Genomic DNA, 17,612 nt, shown 5'->3' with positions numbered 1-17,612 from the left:
CCCCTGCAACCCATGGAAGATAAAGATGCTACAGTAGCTGATTAGTGATTTTTGTCTTTTCTTTTAAAAAAATGTCATGGGATAGAACGAACAGATCAGAAAGATAAATATAATAAACTAAAATAGAAATTGGAGGAAACACATAATTAAAATAAGTAATAAGTGTTTTTAAATTTAAAAAAAAAAAAATCTCACGAGATAGAATGAACAGATCAGAAAAGTAAATAAAATAAGATAAAACAGAACTGGAGACAGCCACACTCAAACCAAACTCTGCGCCGTCATGACATCACACACGACAACACCCTTACGTCACGGGTCAAAGCCGACACGTGGGATCGGATGCTTCTGTCGACCCCATAAACAAAACAGACAACCACAGTCTACAACAGGAACATACAAACACAAGATCCAAGGTGCCATCTATGTAACCTATGATACACTTTTAAAAAATTACACTTATAGCTCATACTGATCACTAGTAAGTGCACAGTAAGTTAGTGCACCGGGTGATGGCAATGTGGTCCCTTGCTGAAATATTGTGCTCATTGGAAATGACATCTAGCCTATGACTATTTTTATCATAATAGTTCAATTTTATGTAAATATATTATAACTGCCAATAAGCAGTGCATTACAAATTTGTCTAAATTTACAAAAATTAAATTCAAACCCTCCCCTGCATCATTTGTGAATTTTAACACACATTATAATCTATGCATAGTGCTGTAAATGTTGAGTGTAAACTTAAAAACTCACTGGAGATTTTATTGCACTTAATTCCTCATACTTTCAGCAAAATGGCATGAATTCTGTTTATTCACACAACATACTTCACACTGAAATTAATGAAACAACAGTAAAAAAATACTAAGAAACTACTTACAATGGAACCTGGTGAACCTGATATCTCACTTGTTTCCTCTTTTATCCAAATAGTTTTTTCGTTGCCCATTACTGCAGTCAGACTGTAGGAAAGACAAGGAACCAGATAATAAAAGTCACATTCAATTTCCATTGTTAATGTGAGATACAGCTGAAAGGCAGTATTTTCAGTCCATTACTGGGTGCAGCAGATGAACCACTAAACTATAAATAAATTAAAATTAGGTGAAGAAAAGAGTCTAATGTCAAGAACTGATTTACAATTCTCTCATAATGAAGTGTCATAACATATAACCTCAAAATGATAGAAAGTCATGTTTTGCAAAATCCACCCCACAGAAAAAAATGCTAGACTGACTGATACTGTTTGTGTCTGTCATTGGTTTAAGGTATACTCTACTACTGTGAGCATTATTTGAGTGGTGTCTTGCTTTTTCCCAGAGGAACTCTAACTAAGCGTACAGCATTATGAGCAATCAGAGCAACTAATGAATGGAAAGGATATTTTCTACAGAAAATAAGTAACTTACATCAACCACAATTTAAATTTGAAGAAAGATAAGTTGAAATAAAGCCTTCCATCTTTGGGATTTAGTTTGGGAATACCCTAATGCAAATGATTATCCAAATGTGTTATAATCCTGTTCTCATCAATGTAAAATGGAATTTGCGGGTCTTAATCATGTATGTGGCACTTTCAGTACTTTATCTCTAAACTCAGACATTAGTCTGCAGTTTGTCTTCAGTTACTCAGTATCATCTTGATGTGTACAAAATTAAAACCTAACTATAAGAGGTGTTCAGCAGCCTACAAACCATCATTTTGTCATTTGTTTAATGTGTGTTTTTGACACAGTTGCTCCTTTAAGGCTTTCCTAGCACAAGACATTACTGAATACCCACAGTAGAGGAAATATTGCCATGCTGTTTTTTTTTTATCTATCCACTAAAGAAAATCACACATACTGTATTTTACACGAACTGTCGAAAATTTTTTTAAATGTCGTCTATTTTTAATATTGGTTAACTTTCTATTGCTAAACATATTTAGTGGCTCTTCACCCTCTTAGCTGCAGACCCATGATGAATGTTCTGTTACAGTCTGATGATGTGTAATGTTCTTTGTCAGTGAGAATTGCACTTACATAGTAGCTTTTTCCACACCAGCTAATTTCTTTCTACATCTATTTGCAACACAGCAGCATTACCCTTATACTAAACCACATTCATATACGCATGTTAACACAAACTGTTCTTGATGTAAGATTTCCAGGTCTATGCAGCAGATCAAATAATAGGATACTAAAATGATTCTAAATAGCCACAACAAATTAATACATCCAACATCATCTTTTATCTGCAGATACCGGTACCCAATTCCTGAAAAAAGGTAGTAACTATGTGCACTAAAGGACTGACGAGTACTATAAAGTTACTCACGCTATTATCGGGAGGAGCATCGCATTACATCATAGCAAACGCTATTCTTATTCCTAGTCGTTCCTTCACAACAAATATTACATAACAACAGTGATACTGATTAAGATAACGAAATAGTGAAAGTGAGCATTTCGCTGTCTTCGGTCGTCCTTCCCTCAAAAATTATAAATGACTAGCACCACAGCAATTATAAATGACTAGCACTTTCACTGGAGATCACAATATGTAAAAACTATTGAAAAAACGTCGAAAATACAAATCGTCTCTTTTGCAAAGTTACAGAGTATACATGTAGAGATTTTATCGGATGGGACAAAAAAACATGTACTTCACAAGACGCTACAGGCTATAAACGGCACATGAACTTTTCGTAATTGATGAACAGTATACGTAGAGTACTTAGCGCGCTCCAAATTACTGGTGGAAAAATTATTGATCTCTGACTATTGAGAAAAATTACAAGCTCATGGAAAACAAGCTGTTTGTTTTGAAAAACATAACCTAAAACAAGTACACACCAAATTCGCACGCAAGCCCAGACCATAAACAAATCCAGCAACGATAATTTAATCATGGCCGTTTGTATACACAACAAAGTAAATTTCAAATGTGCCGCAAAAGCCATTAAATTAATGCAATATTGAAACTATTGCCAGAGCATCGTAACAAAAAACATGTAAAATGCTTCGTGTTATCCATGCAGTTACAAGAATAATAAAAATGTGATCGAATGAAACAACAAGTTTACTGTTACCTCTGCTTCCCTATCTCCACGGTGTACATTTGTTAGTATGACACACAGTCTAACATTAACAGTCGCGACACTCACGGCTGTTAAAGTTGTTACCGTTTGACAGCTGGAGCGACACTAGCGCTCCAAGTGGCGAAAAAGATGCGTCGGCAGCACGTTTGTTAAGCATCCCTTTCCTACGTGATTGAAGAAATATTTGATTTTTTTTTTCTTTTTGCATACCAGAGTTTGTGTAATATCGGAAGACAACGATGTTTCTAAAATGATTCTAACATAAGCGCAAGTAGGGATAAAAATCACGAACCAGAGGCTAGTTACGATACATTTGTGAAGAAACACTTTTAACTGTGGATAGAGCTGCAGCTTATCACATGGATATCAACCGAATACAAACACATAGATTCAGAACTCGTCCAAGTTCTTGTCAGCCTTCTGTCGCCTTACCGGAACTAAACCCTCCCCCTACTATCCTCTTCTCCATGATGATCACCCCTTCCCTGACACCCTTAGTAAGGCCAATCACTTTGCATCCTACCTCTCCGATGTCTTTTCCATCCCCGATGATCCCTAGTTCGATTACTCCCTCTTCCCGGATGTCTGCGATGGAACTGACACCTCTGTCTCTCCCCTCGCACCTGGTTTCCAGTACTTGGACAACATTGCACACAAGAAACTCAATGCCCCTATCACTACACAGGATCTCGTTGCTACACCCCTCACAAAACGCAACACCGCTCCTGGTCACGATCGTGTCACCTACCATCACCTTTGTGAAGCTCCTGTCTCTTTCCTCTCCATCCTGGCCAGGCTCTACAATGTAGTCCTGTCCACTGATTACTACCCCGACCTGTGGAAAAACCTCCCGTATCCTGATGTTCCTTAAACCTGGTAAACCGCCGTCTCCTCCTACCATCCCATCAGCCTTACCTCGGTCTTCAGCAAGGTCCTGGAATCTATCTTCACCCAACGCATACGCCAGCATCTCCACCAGCACCGCCTCCTTCCCATTACCCAGTGTGGCTTTCGGCCGTCCTTCTCTTCCGACGACCTTCTCCTTCACCTCACACATCTCCTTTCCGAACAGCTTAATTCCCGTCGCTCCACAATCTTACTCTCCCTGGACCACGAACGTGCTTATGACCGCGTATGGCATTCCGGTCTCCTCTTCAAGCTCCAAACCTTTGCCCTTCCCATTAACTACGTCCGTCTGATCGGCTCCTTTCTCTCCCACCGTCCTTCCTACGTCACCATCCATAACACGGATTCCTACACCTTTTTTCCCTCCGCCGGTGTGCCCCAAGGCTCCGTCCTCTCCCCCCTTATGTACCTTTTGTATATGGCGGACATGCCGCCGCTGTCACCCCCCTCCACCTTCTCCATTCTCCAGTTTGCCGATGACACTGCCTTCCTTGCTCTTGCCCCCACCCTGCAGTGCTCCCAACACCTTCTCCAGTCCCATCTTGACCGGATCACTGCTTGGTGCAACCAGTGGTTGCTCAAGGTCAATCCCTCCAAAACCCATTATTGTAAGCAAAACCACACCCTCCTTCCGCCTCCTTGATTTCTATCTCACCATCTATGGCCATCGTATCGCCCTCACCCCCACCCTTCAGTACCTTGGCGTCACCCTCGACCGTCGCCTCTCCTGGACCCCCCATTTCCAGACAATCCAAGCCAAGGCACGCTCCCGACTCCGTCTCCTCAAGCTCCTTTCAGGCCGTACGTGGGATCTGGGCCCCTCCACCACACTCCACACCTATAAATACCTCATCCGCCCTATCCATTGTTACGCCCATCTGGCCTGGATCTCCGCCCCCCCCCCCCCCACCTATCTTTTATAAATCCCTTCAAATCCTTGAACGCCTTGCCCTCCGTCTCGCATATCACATTCGTCTTCTCCCCTCCCCCACACGGATCCTGTATGATCTCATTCCGTTCCCTCACCTCCTCTTTTTCCTTGAAATGATACGGATCCTGTACACTTTCCGTAAACTCGATCCTCCTCATCCGCTTGTCTTGCCCATCCTCTCCCACCCCTGCCTGCTGCCACGCCTATATTCCCATGTCCCACCTGGTCTCCATCTCTCCACCCTCCTTACCCTCTCCCAAGGTGGCTTCCGCCAGCTCCCCCTCACTGATGATGTCCTCCTCCCCTCGATCTACACCTTCTATCAACTTTGATCCTCCCCCACCCCACTTCCTGTGTCTTTTCCTTTAGGCACCCTCCCTCCCTTCTTTTCCCTCCATCCCGCTTCCTCCACCCCTCTTCCCCCGGGCTTCCCCTCCCCCTTCCTCCCTTCCCCCTATCTCCCCTGCCCGTGGCATATCTGCTCTCCCCTCTCCCTCTCCCATCTCCCCCTCCTTCTCTCTTGGCAGGTCCCCGGACTTGTGCACGCATAGTGAACATTCGCGCGCTGGAGATCAATGCCTCGTGTTTCTGTGTGTGCCATCGTATTGTGCTTAAGTGGTTCAGTGTTATTCGTTTTGTGCACCTACGTTCGCGTGTGACAATTTTCATCTATGTATGTGTCGAAGTGTCTGAACAAATTTTATCTTGGACTCTACGCCCGTGAATGGCTCCATGTATTTTAAAACGTGTTTGTCTCTGTTTATATGTCCACCGTGTTTTTTCTCTAATTGTCTTCATTTGTATCTTTTGTGTTTCTCTGAGGCCAAAGAGCAGCATAGTATGCTGCTGCTGGCCTGCCTGTAAACAGGTTTAAAAATAACAATAAAGAGAAAAAAACATAGATTCACACATAAGAAGCACATACATATACCTCTACATGCAAAAGGGATTGACGCCCCATTTCTCATTCCGTAGGGCTACTGTGTTTTAGTCATTGTCGCTTGTTGCCACAAATATGACCTTCTTCTTCATATTATTTTAAGTGGGACAAGCAACTGCCAAGTAGTGGGAGAAATATACTGTGAGTGTAAACCCCAAGCCATCAGAGCCAATAACATTGTCAGAAGTGCTGTCATATGTTAAATATGCCATTAGAGACTTTTCATCCAGTGACATATGCGCTAGTTTATCAGTATTGGAGAAATGCTGTACCTTCTGCATTAAAAGGTGGAACATACTGTCACTTATCCCACATGTAATTTGTATCCCTTCCACATATCTCTAACGTATGCACTGATGGAAACATGAAACAACAAAGAGCTTATTTTTCTCTTTCCATCTTGCAGATGGCATGCTAATTTATCTTAACAACAAGTCAAGGACATCTTTTTTTTTAAATATTGGGCCCCTATAGTCTTCAAAATTTGTTGGTCCTTCTTCACGTGATCCTTACGATACAGTTCCACTACTCAATTGTCCAATGTTTACACTCCTTACATCAAGTGAGACATTGTTTACCATTTATTGGCATGATGTGTAGTTTATGAGCAGCCTCTCAACCAAGATATCCTAGTTTTCTCACCTTCTGCCTAACTGTCACAGTACTTGCAATGGATCCTGATGCAGTTTCGAAATCCTGTGTAATGGTGTGGATAGATGTCTGCCTATTATACATTACGACCCACTTCAACTGTTGGCGGTCTCTGTTATTCACCAGACGAGGTCAATCTGTATGCTTTTGTGCTGTGTGTGTCCCCTTTCATTTCCACTTCACTATCACATTGGACCTAGGGATGTTTAGGAGCGTGGATATCTTTCATACAGACATATGACAGATGACACCCAATCACCTGACCACGGTAAGTTCATGAGTTCAAACAATGTCTAATGACTACTAAGGTCACTGATATGGAGTACCTGGCAGTAGGTGGAAGCACAATGCACCTTAAATAAAAAACGTATGTGTTTCGGGGTGTCTGGATACTTTTGATCACATAGTGTGCATCATAACAACATTATTACAGAATAAGTTTTAAAGGATGTGGAGGTTATTGTTTTGAGGCATTGTATACATGCTTTGGAATAAATATTTTAGGTGGTATATAAATCTGATCCTGTCAAGTTTATACAGCATAAATTTCATTCTCATCTATATAATCAGTTGACTTTTGGCAAACTTTTAAGTACAATAATTATGTTGGCGACACTGGTAAAATTATACATACTGTTTGTCTACAATAAGGTGACATTTAGCACAGTGTCGGTCGGAAACGGCCGTGCCCATGCAATATGGCTGCCGAGACAATCTTTAGCGACAGTGAAGCACAGGAAGTCACATAGTTAACAAAATTTAACACATCCAGTGGAAGGCATTATGAACCCACCAGGGTAGCCAAGAGTGCTAACGTGCTGCTTCCTGGACTCGGGTAGGCACGCCAGTCCCGTATCAAATCCACCCGGTGGATCAACGACGACGGCCGGTGTGCTGGCCATCCTGGATGTGGTTTTTAGGCAGTTTTTCACATCCTACTAGGTGAATACTGGGCTGGTCCTCACGTCTCACCTCAGTTACATGACTCGCAGACATCTGAAACACATTCACACTATTTCACAATTTACACTAGATGCAGACAGCTGGGGGTACAATACTCCCATTCCGGGGGGGTGTGGGGTGGTGGCAGGAAGGGCATCCGGCCACCCCTTTAATTTAACCATGCCAATTCTGTACTTAACCCTGCCAACCCTGTGCACAATGCGGGATAAAGGCAGTAGGAAAAGAAAGAAGAAAGAAAGTGGAAGGCGTTATGAGAATAACCTTCGAACACGAAATTTTTGGCGGGCCCAAAGACCTATGTCGTTCTTGTTTTCCCCAAGATAGTAGATGCTGTACTCAAATGTAATAATAACTCAGCAGTAGGCTTTGGGCTATTCTGAATTCTAAGATATGGTAATCGAAACGCAAAACTGTTGGAGAGAGAGTAGGAATCATAATATACATTCACATTTTGGAAGGCAAGTAAGTTGATTGGTTAAAATGATGTTGTTAGAATATTTTATTTTCCCATAGAATATAAATGAATAGGATTTATTTAATAGTGTAACGTATGTATTCAACTTGCAAGTGTAGTGTTGTGTTGATAACTGTTATAAACAGCAGATTTAGTCTCATAGCTACGTGCGAATGAAAGGGTATAGAGATATGCTGTGTGCAGCTACATACTGTTGTAGTGACTGTTGGAAAGCTTCTTGAGAGTTAACTCTCATTTAAACGTTTTGAGTAGTTAAGTAATGGAGTTCCTGGAACTATCTCAACAGAAGCATCAGATTCCACCCATCTGCTTTGACATGTGATGTAAGGGTGCTGTGTGTGACGTCATTACGGCGCAGAACTTTTGGGTTGGTTGTGTTTGTATATGTTGCTTTGTTGTATTTGATGGTCCTTCTGGTGGTCTGTGTGTATGTTCTGAGTGTAATGTGTTGTATGGGTTCATTTGAGATTTGGTTTAGGATGAAAGTATTAGAATTTCAGTGTTAGAATTGAAAATTTATAGATCTTAGCTGCTCTGCTTAAGAAGAAAATGCTCTAGGACAGACTGAATAGAAGTATGCTGTCAGTCCGGTTTGTGGGCCAGTACAGTGAGAAAGATTTGTAAGTGCAAAGAAGCCAGTACTGACATTTTTGAGTTGTACCAAGAAGGTGCACACTTTGAACAAATGTTCCAATAGTAACTGAGCTTCATTCTAGATAATTTAGCCCTCTGCTATTTGGCAATCATTGTCACATCACTATTTACTACCTGAGGCTAACATAAGGTTATTCGCATAAGATCAGGTTCTGGTACTACATTCATCTGCAGAGACCCATGTTGCAACTGTATTGTGGTGTGTAATGAATTTTATAGTTTGAGAGTTGTTTTTTTGTATTGTGGGCTTCGTATTTTGCTGCTGTGTAGGCCACGTGAAATTTGTGTCATTGTGTTTTTGAGTTTTGTGTGGTTTCACAGTATCTAGGCCTTTGTTTGATCTAGAATGGTGAATTGTAATATTCAACACAATGTTTTAGAGTTGCATGTTTTGTCCTGGTATCAAATGCTTTGTTTGAGACATGTAGGTCAAGTGAAAACTGTAGTGTTGAGTTTTTGAGTTGTGTATGGGTTACTGATATTGTGGTCTTTTTTTGAGATATATCGGTCACTCAAAATTTACAACACCAATAGTTTTCATTTTCGCAATGTTTTTGTATTAAATTTTGAGGATTTTGTGCACTTGATTTTTGGGAGAATATTTGTTTTGCATTGATATCATTATTCTTACAGTCATGTATTTAGTTTGTCCCTGCCAAAAACCCCCCATCTCCATTTGGTTGTACTTTTAGTTTCATTCTTTCTGTTGCTGGAGTAAATACTTTACATATTATTTATGTTTAATTGCAGGTGTAATGGGTGACACCATGGTTACCATATTGTATTTTCTTGAAGTAGATGTTTGCACCACATTGATGACATTACTAGTTAAAACATATGGGTGAAGTCACAATTTTCAGTTATGCCAATCTACCTTCTATTATACAGGGTGGCACACAAAATGTGTTACCATTTTGTTTTTGAATATAAACTTTGTTGCCAATACAATCTGAAAGGAACATATACTATAATGAAGAGCCGTCCATGGAGATTTGTTCTAACTCAGCACATGCTCAATATGTCCACCATTTCATTTCCTAACTTCCTTCAAACGAACACTGAAGTTAGTGATTACCCTATGGCACACGTCTTCCATAATTTCACTGCAAGCTTGAAGAATAAGTCTTCTGAGCTCCATTAAATTCCACAGCTTCTTGCTACTGCCTTGCTGCCTTGCCCTTCAACACGCAGTGGTTCATGCAAGATGGAGAAAGGCCACATACAGCAAACACTATGTTGGAGTTCTTACACGAGCATTTCGACATGCGGATCATTTCACTCAGGTTTCCAGGTCGCTTCAATGATGGACAAAATTGCCCCCCCCCCCCCCCCCCCAATAGTCCAGACCTCAATTCATGTGACTTTTTTCCTTGGGGGTTCCTACAGGAATAAATTTTCCCAAAATGTCCACGTGATTTAATGGAGCTTGGAAGACTTATTCTTCAAGCTTGCAGCGAAATTATGGAAGATATGTGCCATAGGGTAATCACTAACTTCAGTGTTCATTTGAAGGAAGTTAGGAATCGAAATGGTGGACATATTGAGCATGTGCTGAGTTAGAACAAATCTCCATGGATGACTCTTCATTGTAATATATGTTCCTTTCAGATTGTATTGACAATAAAGTTTATATTCAAAAACAAAATGGTAACACATTTCATGCTGCACCCTGTAGTTAGAGCAGTAGATACCTTTGTATAGACTGATTTTGTTTTTCAGATATAGTTTGTGTGTGTTTTGATTAATTAAAAATAATGCTATGTTCCAAGGATCATTGGCCTGTTTCTATCAAAATGGTGTAGATTACATTGGTTTTACACTCTGTGCTTTCCTTGTGTTTATGGCTACATACTAACCATTTACATATACCAGCTGGCTCAATGGCTGAAAAGTAATGATAATGAACCTATTGATTTCTTCACTGCTCTTGTTACAGTTTAGGAATATTTACATCTACTTCTTAACAGCACAGGCAATCATTGTAGTCTTTTATGTCACAAGGTTTTTGTTAAATATCTATCTTCCGAGTAGGAGTGGCCAGGTCAGATTTAAAAATTGTGTAAGGGTTTCCAGCAGCCAGTCAGCTTTACTTTTAGTCTTCAGTTTTTATTTACCATGACTGGTTTTTAAATTACAAGTGATTTATCATCAGATGGTACATATTTATTGCATATTTGCAGGATTGTGGTGGATCATGTAGCTGTGTCAAGATGTGAGAACGAAACCTGTATGCACTGAATGTGATGAGAAGTATGTACAGTTCATGCCTGGCCACAGGTGCCCAACTGCAACAATGCTGCAAACATGCAATAAGTATGTACTGTCTGATGATGGTGATACAAAACTGGTCATGGTAAATAAAGACCAAAAAATAATACGGAAGGTGGCGAATTGCAGTAATTTCTAAAAACCTTAATTCATCACTCCCACAGTGTCCCACATATGTAATGGATATACCTTAAAGTATTAAAATTGTGTTGGTACCCGTCAGAACTTATTAGTGGGAAAATAACAAAAAACTGTTGTGGCTATTGTTGAATGCTTTTGAGAGCCTTTTGCATATTTAGTGATAAACAATTATTACATTTTTTTCTAAATTTGGATTCAAATAAACTTAGTGGCTTACAAACAATTATGGAAGCACAAGGTTGTTGGTTGTATACAGCATTCCATGTGCTTAGAATGAGCAACAGCTGCACATGCAATGCAAATGGAGCAAAACATACATTTGGATTATTTTTATTGTTGTCTTTGTCAGCATCAGTGGGGGTGGTGGATAGGGAAACAGTTGGCTCTCCCCTTCCTGTATCCTACTGTACCATAGAAAGTTGTGTGATGCCTAAAAATCAGTCATTATAGTGAGCACACAAGTGTCATGAAAGAACTACAGGTGGCTGACTCCTTTCCTCTTCCACAATTGCAGATTTATTTTAGTCAATGTTTAGTGTGGTCTTAAAAATCAGTTCAATTTTCACTATCAATACAAGACAGAAATGTAACTCTTGTGTAAACTTTGCATCATTACCTAGGATTTAACAAAGTTCTGTGCTACATAATGATGTGAAAACATTCTAGAAGCTCCTATCTAACATACACCAAGTAATTGGTTATCTCAGCCAATTCAAAAGAAAATTTAAAACATACATCATAAGCAACTCCTTCCACTGATTTTCTTAGTGCAAGGATGTGACTCCTTTAGCTAGATGGCAAGCAGTGTGTTGTTAATTATACTGTGTAATTAAATATTTAGATCTCTGTTTTCTTTGAAAAACACCTGAATAACCAAGTAAATATTAAGTTTCTGATAAGAAAATTAGCAGATACCTAATATAACTACAGTAACTGCAGCTTTCTTTCTAATTCACTAATACACATTTAACTAGCATAAACAGAATTAGTATTAAGCAGTATTTATTCTTAATATAGTGTACAGCGTATGCTATGTTTGGTTGTCTTTTGTTAATGTGTACCTTTATCTGTTCCATGGCCCTGTAGGTTCACCTTGTTGGTGGGTTGTACAGAATATGATAATGAGTGGAAAAAATCACTATACTGTTGAAATTGTGATGGTTTATTTACGTCAAGCCTCATTAGTAAATGTATATGTTGTGAAGGTGCTGTTAGAATCCTTAATGCCTTGAAGATACACCTTCAAAATGATTATCAGTAAACACTAGCATCTCCAGCTGTCCATGAACAATGTGAATGGAATACCTGTTCAGATTAACTGATTATTTGCTTCACCATTTTTCAACTTGATATTTGCTCAAATGCAATAGTTTTTACTCCTAGGTACTTCATTTGAGATTGATTAGTGTCTCATTGGTGATGGAGTGGTGTACTTTACATACAAAATTCATGTTCGTAATCAGTATGTACTTAACTCTTTTCTAATTTGACATATAGTGATGCTATTCTACTTGTGTTCATTCTTTCCATTACTGCCAGGTTCAATCAAAAAATATTCAACAGTTCATTCAGTATACCTTTGATTTATATTCAGAAACAGATTCCAAATCCAGTACCACACCAGAATGACTACAGGATCGCACAGCCAAACATTCTCTACCACCACACTATATTTTCTGGGATGGTTACTAAGGATAGGCCATGGCCAATACCCAAGAACATTATTTTATATTTTACCATCTGTGCCAAATTAATATGCCTGGTAATACATTAATGTTATGGAACTGTCAACAATAGTATCATAGATCCATTTTAAGACAATGAAATGGTTTACATTCCACTGTGAAAAGCCACTGTCGTAAAATGTTTATTGAAGTGGATGATAGTGTGGGAGTTACTGTTGTAATGAATATGATTTTTTTAGTATGATATGTTAAAAACTGCAGTAAAATAAATTTGTTTATTGAAAAAAGAGTTATGTATCTTAAACAGCCATATTGTCCCATCTTATATGTGTGTTGTGCTCAACCACTACTCCCATCCCCTCCCAGAGAAAGTAATACAGAACCATTGCATAATGTAATGTGTATGTGTTGTAAAAGGGGGGTGGGGGTTTATGCACTTTTGAGAAGAGAGTTTATTGGTCCGCCTACTAATGATTATAAGTCAAAGGATAATATTTCTTGACTGAGTTGCTTACATTTCTTTAAAACTAAAGTTGTGGAAAATATGAAATTATAATATTTTGTGACTGGCTGAACATTCTTAATATAGACTTGATACCCTGGTTTTCCCTGATAAGGATGCCTATTGCAGTTGTACTGCATGGCTTGATGACTATAGGCAGCCACTATATTGCCACGAGCCTGATTCCAGTTCTCTCTAATTAACCCCAGGGATACCCGTTCAGGGAGTAAGTCTTGGATGCGCCATAAGTTAGACAAAGGCGAATTGATAGGATAGGCCAATAAGAGAGAGGCCAGAGTAGTGTTCAATGCCTCATGAACCACAGTGTTAAACACAAAATTAGTCCAGGGCAAGTTAGTATCCCACTTACTCGGTTTAACTTGATGGTAAATTAATAAAGCTGATTTTAGGTTGCAATTCACACGTTCAGCAAAGGACCCCTGAGGGTAATACTGTGTTGTGTTTATGTGCTTGACACCATTCCTAAAACAAAAGGCCTTAAACTTATTTGACGCAAAAGCAGGGGAATTATCACTAACCAAGCTCTTAGGAGGCCCAAAGATCGAAAAGATGTTTGTAAGGTGAGAAATAGTTATGTTGGTAGTACTACTTCTACTGGGAACAAGAAAAGTAAAGCAAGAAAAGGCATCAAATACCACCAAAATATACATATTCCCTCTACTGCAACGTGGCAGCGGACCCACATAATCGGTATAAAGATGATCCATTGGGTAATTTTCACGTTCCGAAGACAATAGATCTTGCTGTAGCGCATTGCTAGGTTTTGCAGCCCGACACAAATGACAACCGGCTACTAATTTCTTAGTCACACTCAAGATGAGGCCAGGTCACATACTGCTTAATTTTCTGAATCATTTTATATGTGCCTAAGTAACCTCCCACCAAAGAGCAATGATGATACTGGAATATCGGCTGGATTAATATTTATGGCAGACAAATTCGGATGTGGCGCTCTTGACCCAGTGCCATACACAGAATATCTTTCCTCAAGCTGTAACCATTGACTACCTCACCCAACCTAATCTGCTGTTTGATGGAACCCAATTCAACATCCTGTTCCTGGTTTTCTTTGAGATTACTAAACAGTTGGGGTACTTACCCTAAAATCAAAAGCTGACCATGAAGTGGACCCTGGTGGTACTCCTCCGAACAATCGGATGGTGGGTCAAATATCCGGCTAAGGGCATCAGCAACTACATTCTTGGAACCTTTGATATGCCTAACCTCAAATTTAAAGGCTGAAATTCTCACGGCCCAACGTGTGATCCGATTGGTCTTACGTGGCCTACCCAAGACCCAACTCAAGCCTTGATTATCAGTCTCCAGCAAAAAAGGTTTGTGCTCAATGTAAAACCAGAATTTATCTAACGCAAATAGGACCACCAAGGCCTCACATTTGTAGACAGAGTACTATGCCTCAGCATCATTCAAATGGCGTGAGGCATAGGTCAAAGGCTGCCGCTGACCTTTCCATTCTTGTAATAAGATGGCTGACACACCCGAATGCGACACATCCGTCTGAAATATAAAAGGCTTATCAAAATCAGGCACCCCAAGCACCAGTGGATTAGCAATGGCAGTTTTGATCTGTTCTAAGATCGCCTGCTAGGTGGAACCCCAAGTAAATTTAACTCTCTTTTTATGAAGCTGATTCAAAGGGGTAGCTAAGGCTGCAAAATTTGGAACAAACCTCCTGAAATAATTTGCCATATCAATATACTTAGCGACTCCCTGCTTATCAGTCGGAGGTGGGAGCACGCACAAGGCTTTAGTCCGATCTTGATTGATCCAAACCACGTCGCCTGAAACAATATGACCTAAGAAGGAAATCTGGGGCCTCACAAGTGTGACCTTGGAGAGTTTAACACTTAGACCACCCTGCAGAAGTTTAGTAAATACTTGGTGCAAATGACTCAAATACTCTTCAAACGATTTACTGTATACCACAAGGTCATCCATGTAATTACAGACAAAGCATAGTTTAAATTCACCCAGTATACTATCTAATAAACGAGTCAAAACAGCAGCTCTGGTGGCCAGGCCAAAGGGCACCCGGTTGAATTCAAATAGATTCCAATCGGTGCAAAGTGCTGTGACATGTTTACACTCCTCTGTCAATGGGATCTGGTAATAAGCATGATTTAAGTCAAGAACCATGAACCAAGATGAGCCTGAAAACCAAGTAAAGGGGTTGTGTAGATCAAGTGATGGGACTGATTCCAAAAGCACCTTTTCATTTAAATGACGGTAATCTACCACCACCCTGATATCACTACCCTGATCCTTTGGTACCAAGAATATCGGAGAGGCATATGGAGAAGTCAAGGGATGGATAACCCCTTGATCTAACATCTTCTGTACCTTTTCCAGCAATATTTTCATCTTAGGAGGTGAGAGACAGTATGGGGACTGTCTAACCGGAATATTGTCAGTCAAACGAATATCATATTCTAATTTATTTGTTACCCCAAAATAAGCCAGGAAACGCATCCAACAACTCAGGGACCTGTTGGCCCTGCCCTGGAGGAAGATGACAGAGATCAATATCATTAATAGGAGTGACTGATAAGGAAGGAGGTGTAGATGTTAACGCCACTCAACATTCACAAAATCCAAACTTATGATTCGGCACGAAACTTAAAGAAAACTTACTCCTGGAATAATCCAAAACTAGTTGAGTTTTAGAAATCAAATCACAACCCAGCACCATATTTACCGGCAAGCTAGCAACGAGAGCAAATGTCATTGGCAACGAAATCTGTCCTAAAGTAACAATACCCTTAACCCACCCCACCAGAGGCAACACCTGACCATTGGTCACACAACATCTCCAAAGTGGGAGTTTTTTAGGTCTCAGTTTGGTAAGATTGCCAAATTCCAGAAACCAAGTCTCATTAAGCAAGGAATACGTGCTACCCGTATCTAATACAGCACACAGAGGTTCCCAATTCAAATTAAGTCAAATATAAGGTAGGCGTGATTGGGAATCGACAACTATGGCACACCCCTCACTACACAATAAGTTACTACCAGAAATGTGTCGTCTGCCCTTATGTTATTTAGTATTTCTTGCCCCACGTGAAACCGGACAACTCCTAACCAAATGCATACTAGCCCCACATCGAAAACATTTCCTGTGTACACCTTGATAATTACTACTTGGATGATCTCTCTCCACTCCAAAATTTTCCTTCACTTGTCCTGACACACTAACACTCCTAGAGTCCTCGCTTAACCTTAGTGCAGATGCAGAAGTAACAACAACAGAGAGTTCTTCCCAGGTCTTCGGGGGTGACTTGAAAATAAAATTTATTTTGTCAGCAGCTGCCATACCTTCCAAAACTACTGCAATTAATTGTTCTTCTGATAAATCACTTAGCAAGGCCTGCTAAGCTACCCTTACCCTTTCCACATACATTGACAAATCTTCACTAGCGGTCTGCACCTTCCAAATATACTGACATTCTGGATGTTTCCTAGAGCCGTCTGTGAGTCTCTCAGCAACTATTAGTCACCTAAGTTGTTGTAATGAGAACCCTTCTGAAAGAGCTCTAGAAATTTATTCATTACACTTCCCCCTTGCTAATGGGTACAGTAGAGCTAGCAGGGTGGAGCACGATATTCAAAAAGCAAAGGAATGCTGCTCAAAATAAACCAGTAACCACAGAATTTCACCAATGATTCTACACTTAATTCTCCTACATCCTTTAACAGAAGTGCAGTAGGGTTAGGTAGCTTTGCGAAAAGCTCCGAGCTAAGTTCAATTCCGCTGTTTGGGTTATTTAGCTCGCTTCCTGTCCCTGCCAGAATGACTTGGACCTGCCCACTAGATTCTTTGGAGATACACTCTAACCCAGTTAACCCAATCTGCAATGCAGCCACCTTTCGCTGCAACTCAACCACTTCCTTATGATCAGCCTCATTTACAGCAAGTTGTTCTAAATCAGAGACCTGGTTAAACATGTGAACCAAATGCGCGCGTAGTCTAGCTAATTGCTTACGACTTGGTTGATCAACACGAAACCAGTCTATATGTTGTTGGAACTCACCAACCTCTACTGCCGCTGCTGCCATGGCTGTCGGAAAGGAACCAATAACCTCCGGTGAAATTTGGACCGGATTGAGCAAGGTATCTTTTACATCCCCAAGCAACTCAAGAACAGTGCCTTGTTTGTTTATATTACAAATGTGCAACTCATATGATATTTGATTTTTGCATAATAGGCCGAATCCTGGACATTCTCTGGCCGCCATGACAACCTGAAACATGCAGCTAAACAGTCACTCAGCCAAAGCGAAATATTACTAAATTATAAAATAAGTACAACTATAATTTGATCAGTTACTCAAAGAGTAGTAGCAAGAAAGTAACCATGCTCTGCTACCA

At 40.1% G+C, this 17,612-nt stretch overlaps 1 protein-coding gene across 1 annotated transcript in view; it reads right to left on the bottom strand.

Moving 5' to 3' along the window:
• Positions 1–17,299, bottom strand: part of LOC124770938 (zinc finger protein 737-like) — a 101,108-nt gene extending 83,809 nt beyond the window's left edge. The window contains exon 1 of the mRNA XM_047249238.1: positions 17,079–17,299. Coding sequence (XP_047105194.1) covers positions 17,079–17,299 — 221 coding nt within the window. The remainder of the gene's footprint in view (positions 1–17,078) is intronic.
• Positions 17,300–17,612: the final 313 nt, after the last annotated feature.

This window comes from Schistocerca piceifrons, unplaced genomic scaffold (assembly GCF_021461385.2).
Source record: "Schistocerca piceifrons isolate TAMUIC-IGC-003096 unplaced genomic scaffold, iqSchPice1.1 HiC_scaffold_845, whole genome shotgun sequence".
Classification (NCBI taxonomy): Eukaryota; Metazoa; Arthropoda; class Insecta; order Orthoptera; family Acrididae; genus Schistocerca; species Schistocerca piceifrons.
Note: the sequence above shows the minus strand (reverse complement) of the source record. Positions and strands in the feature narration are given on the sequence as shown.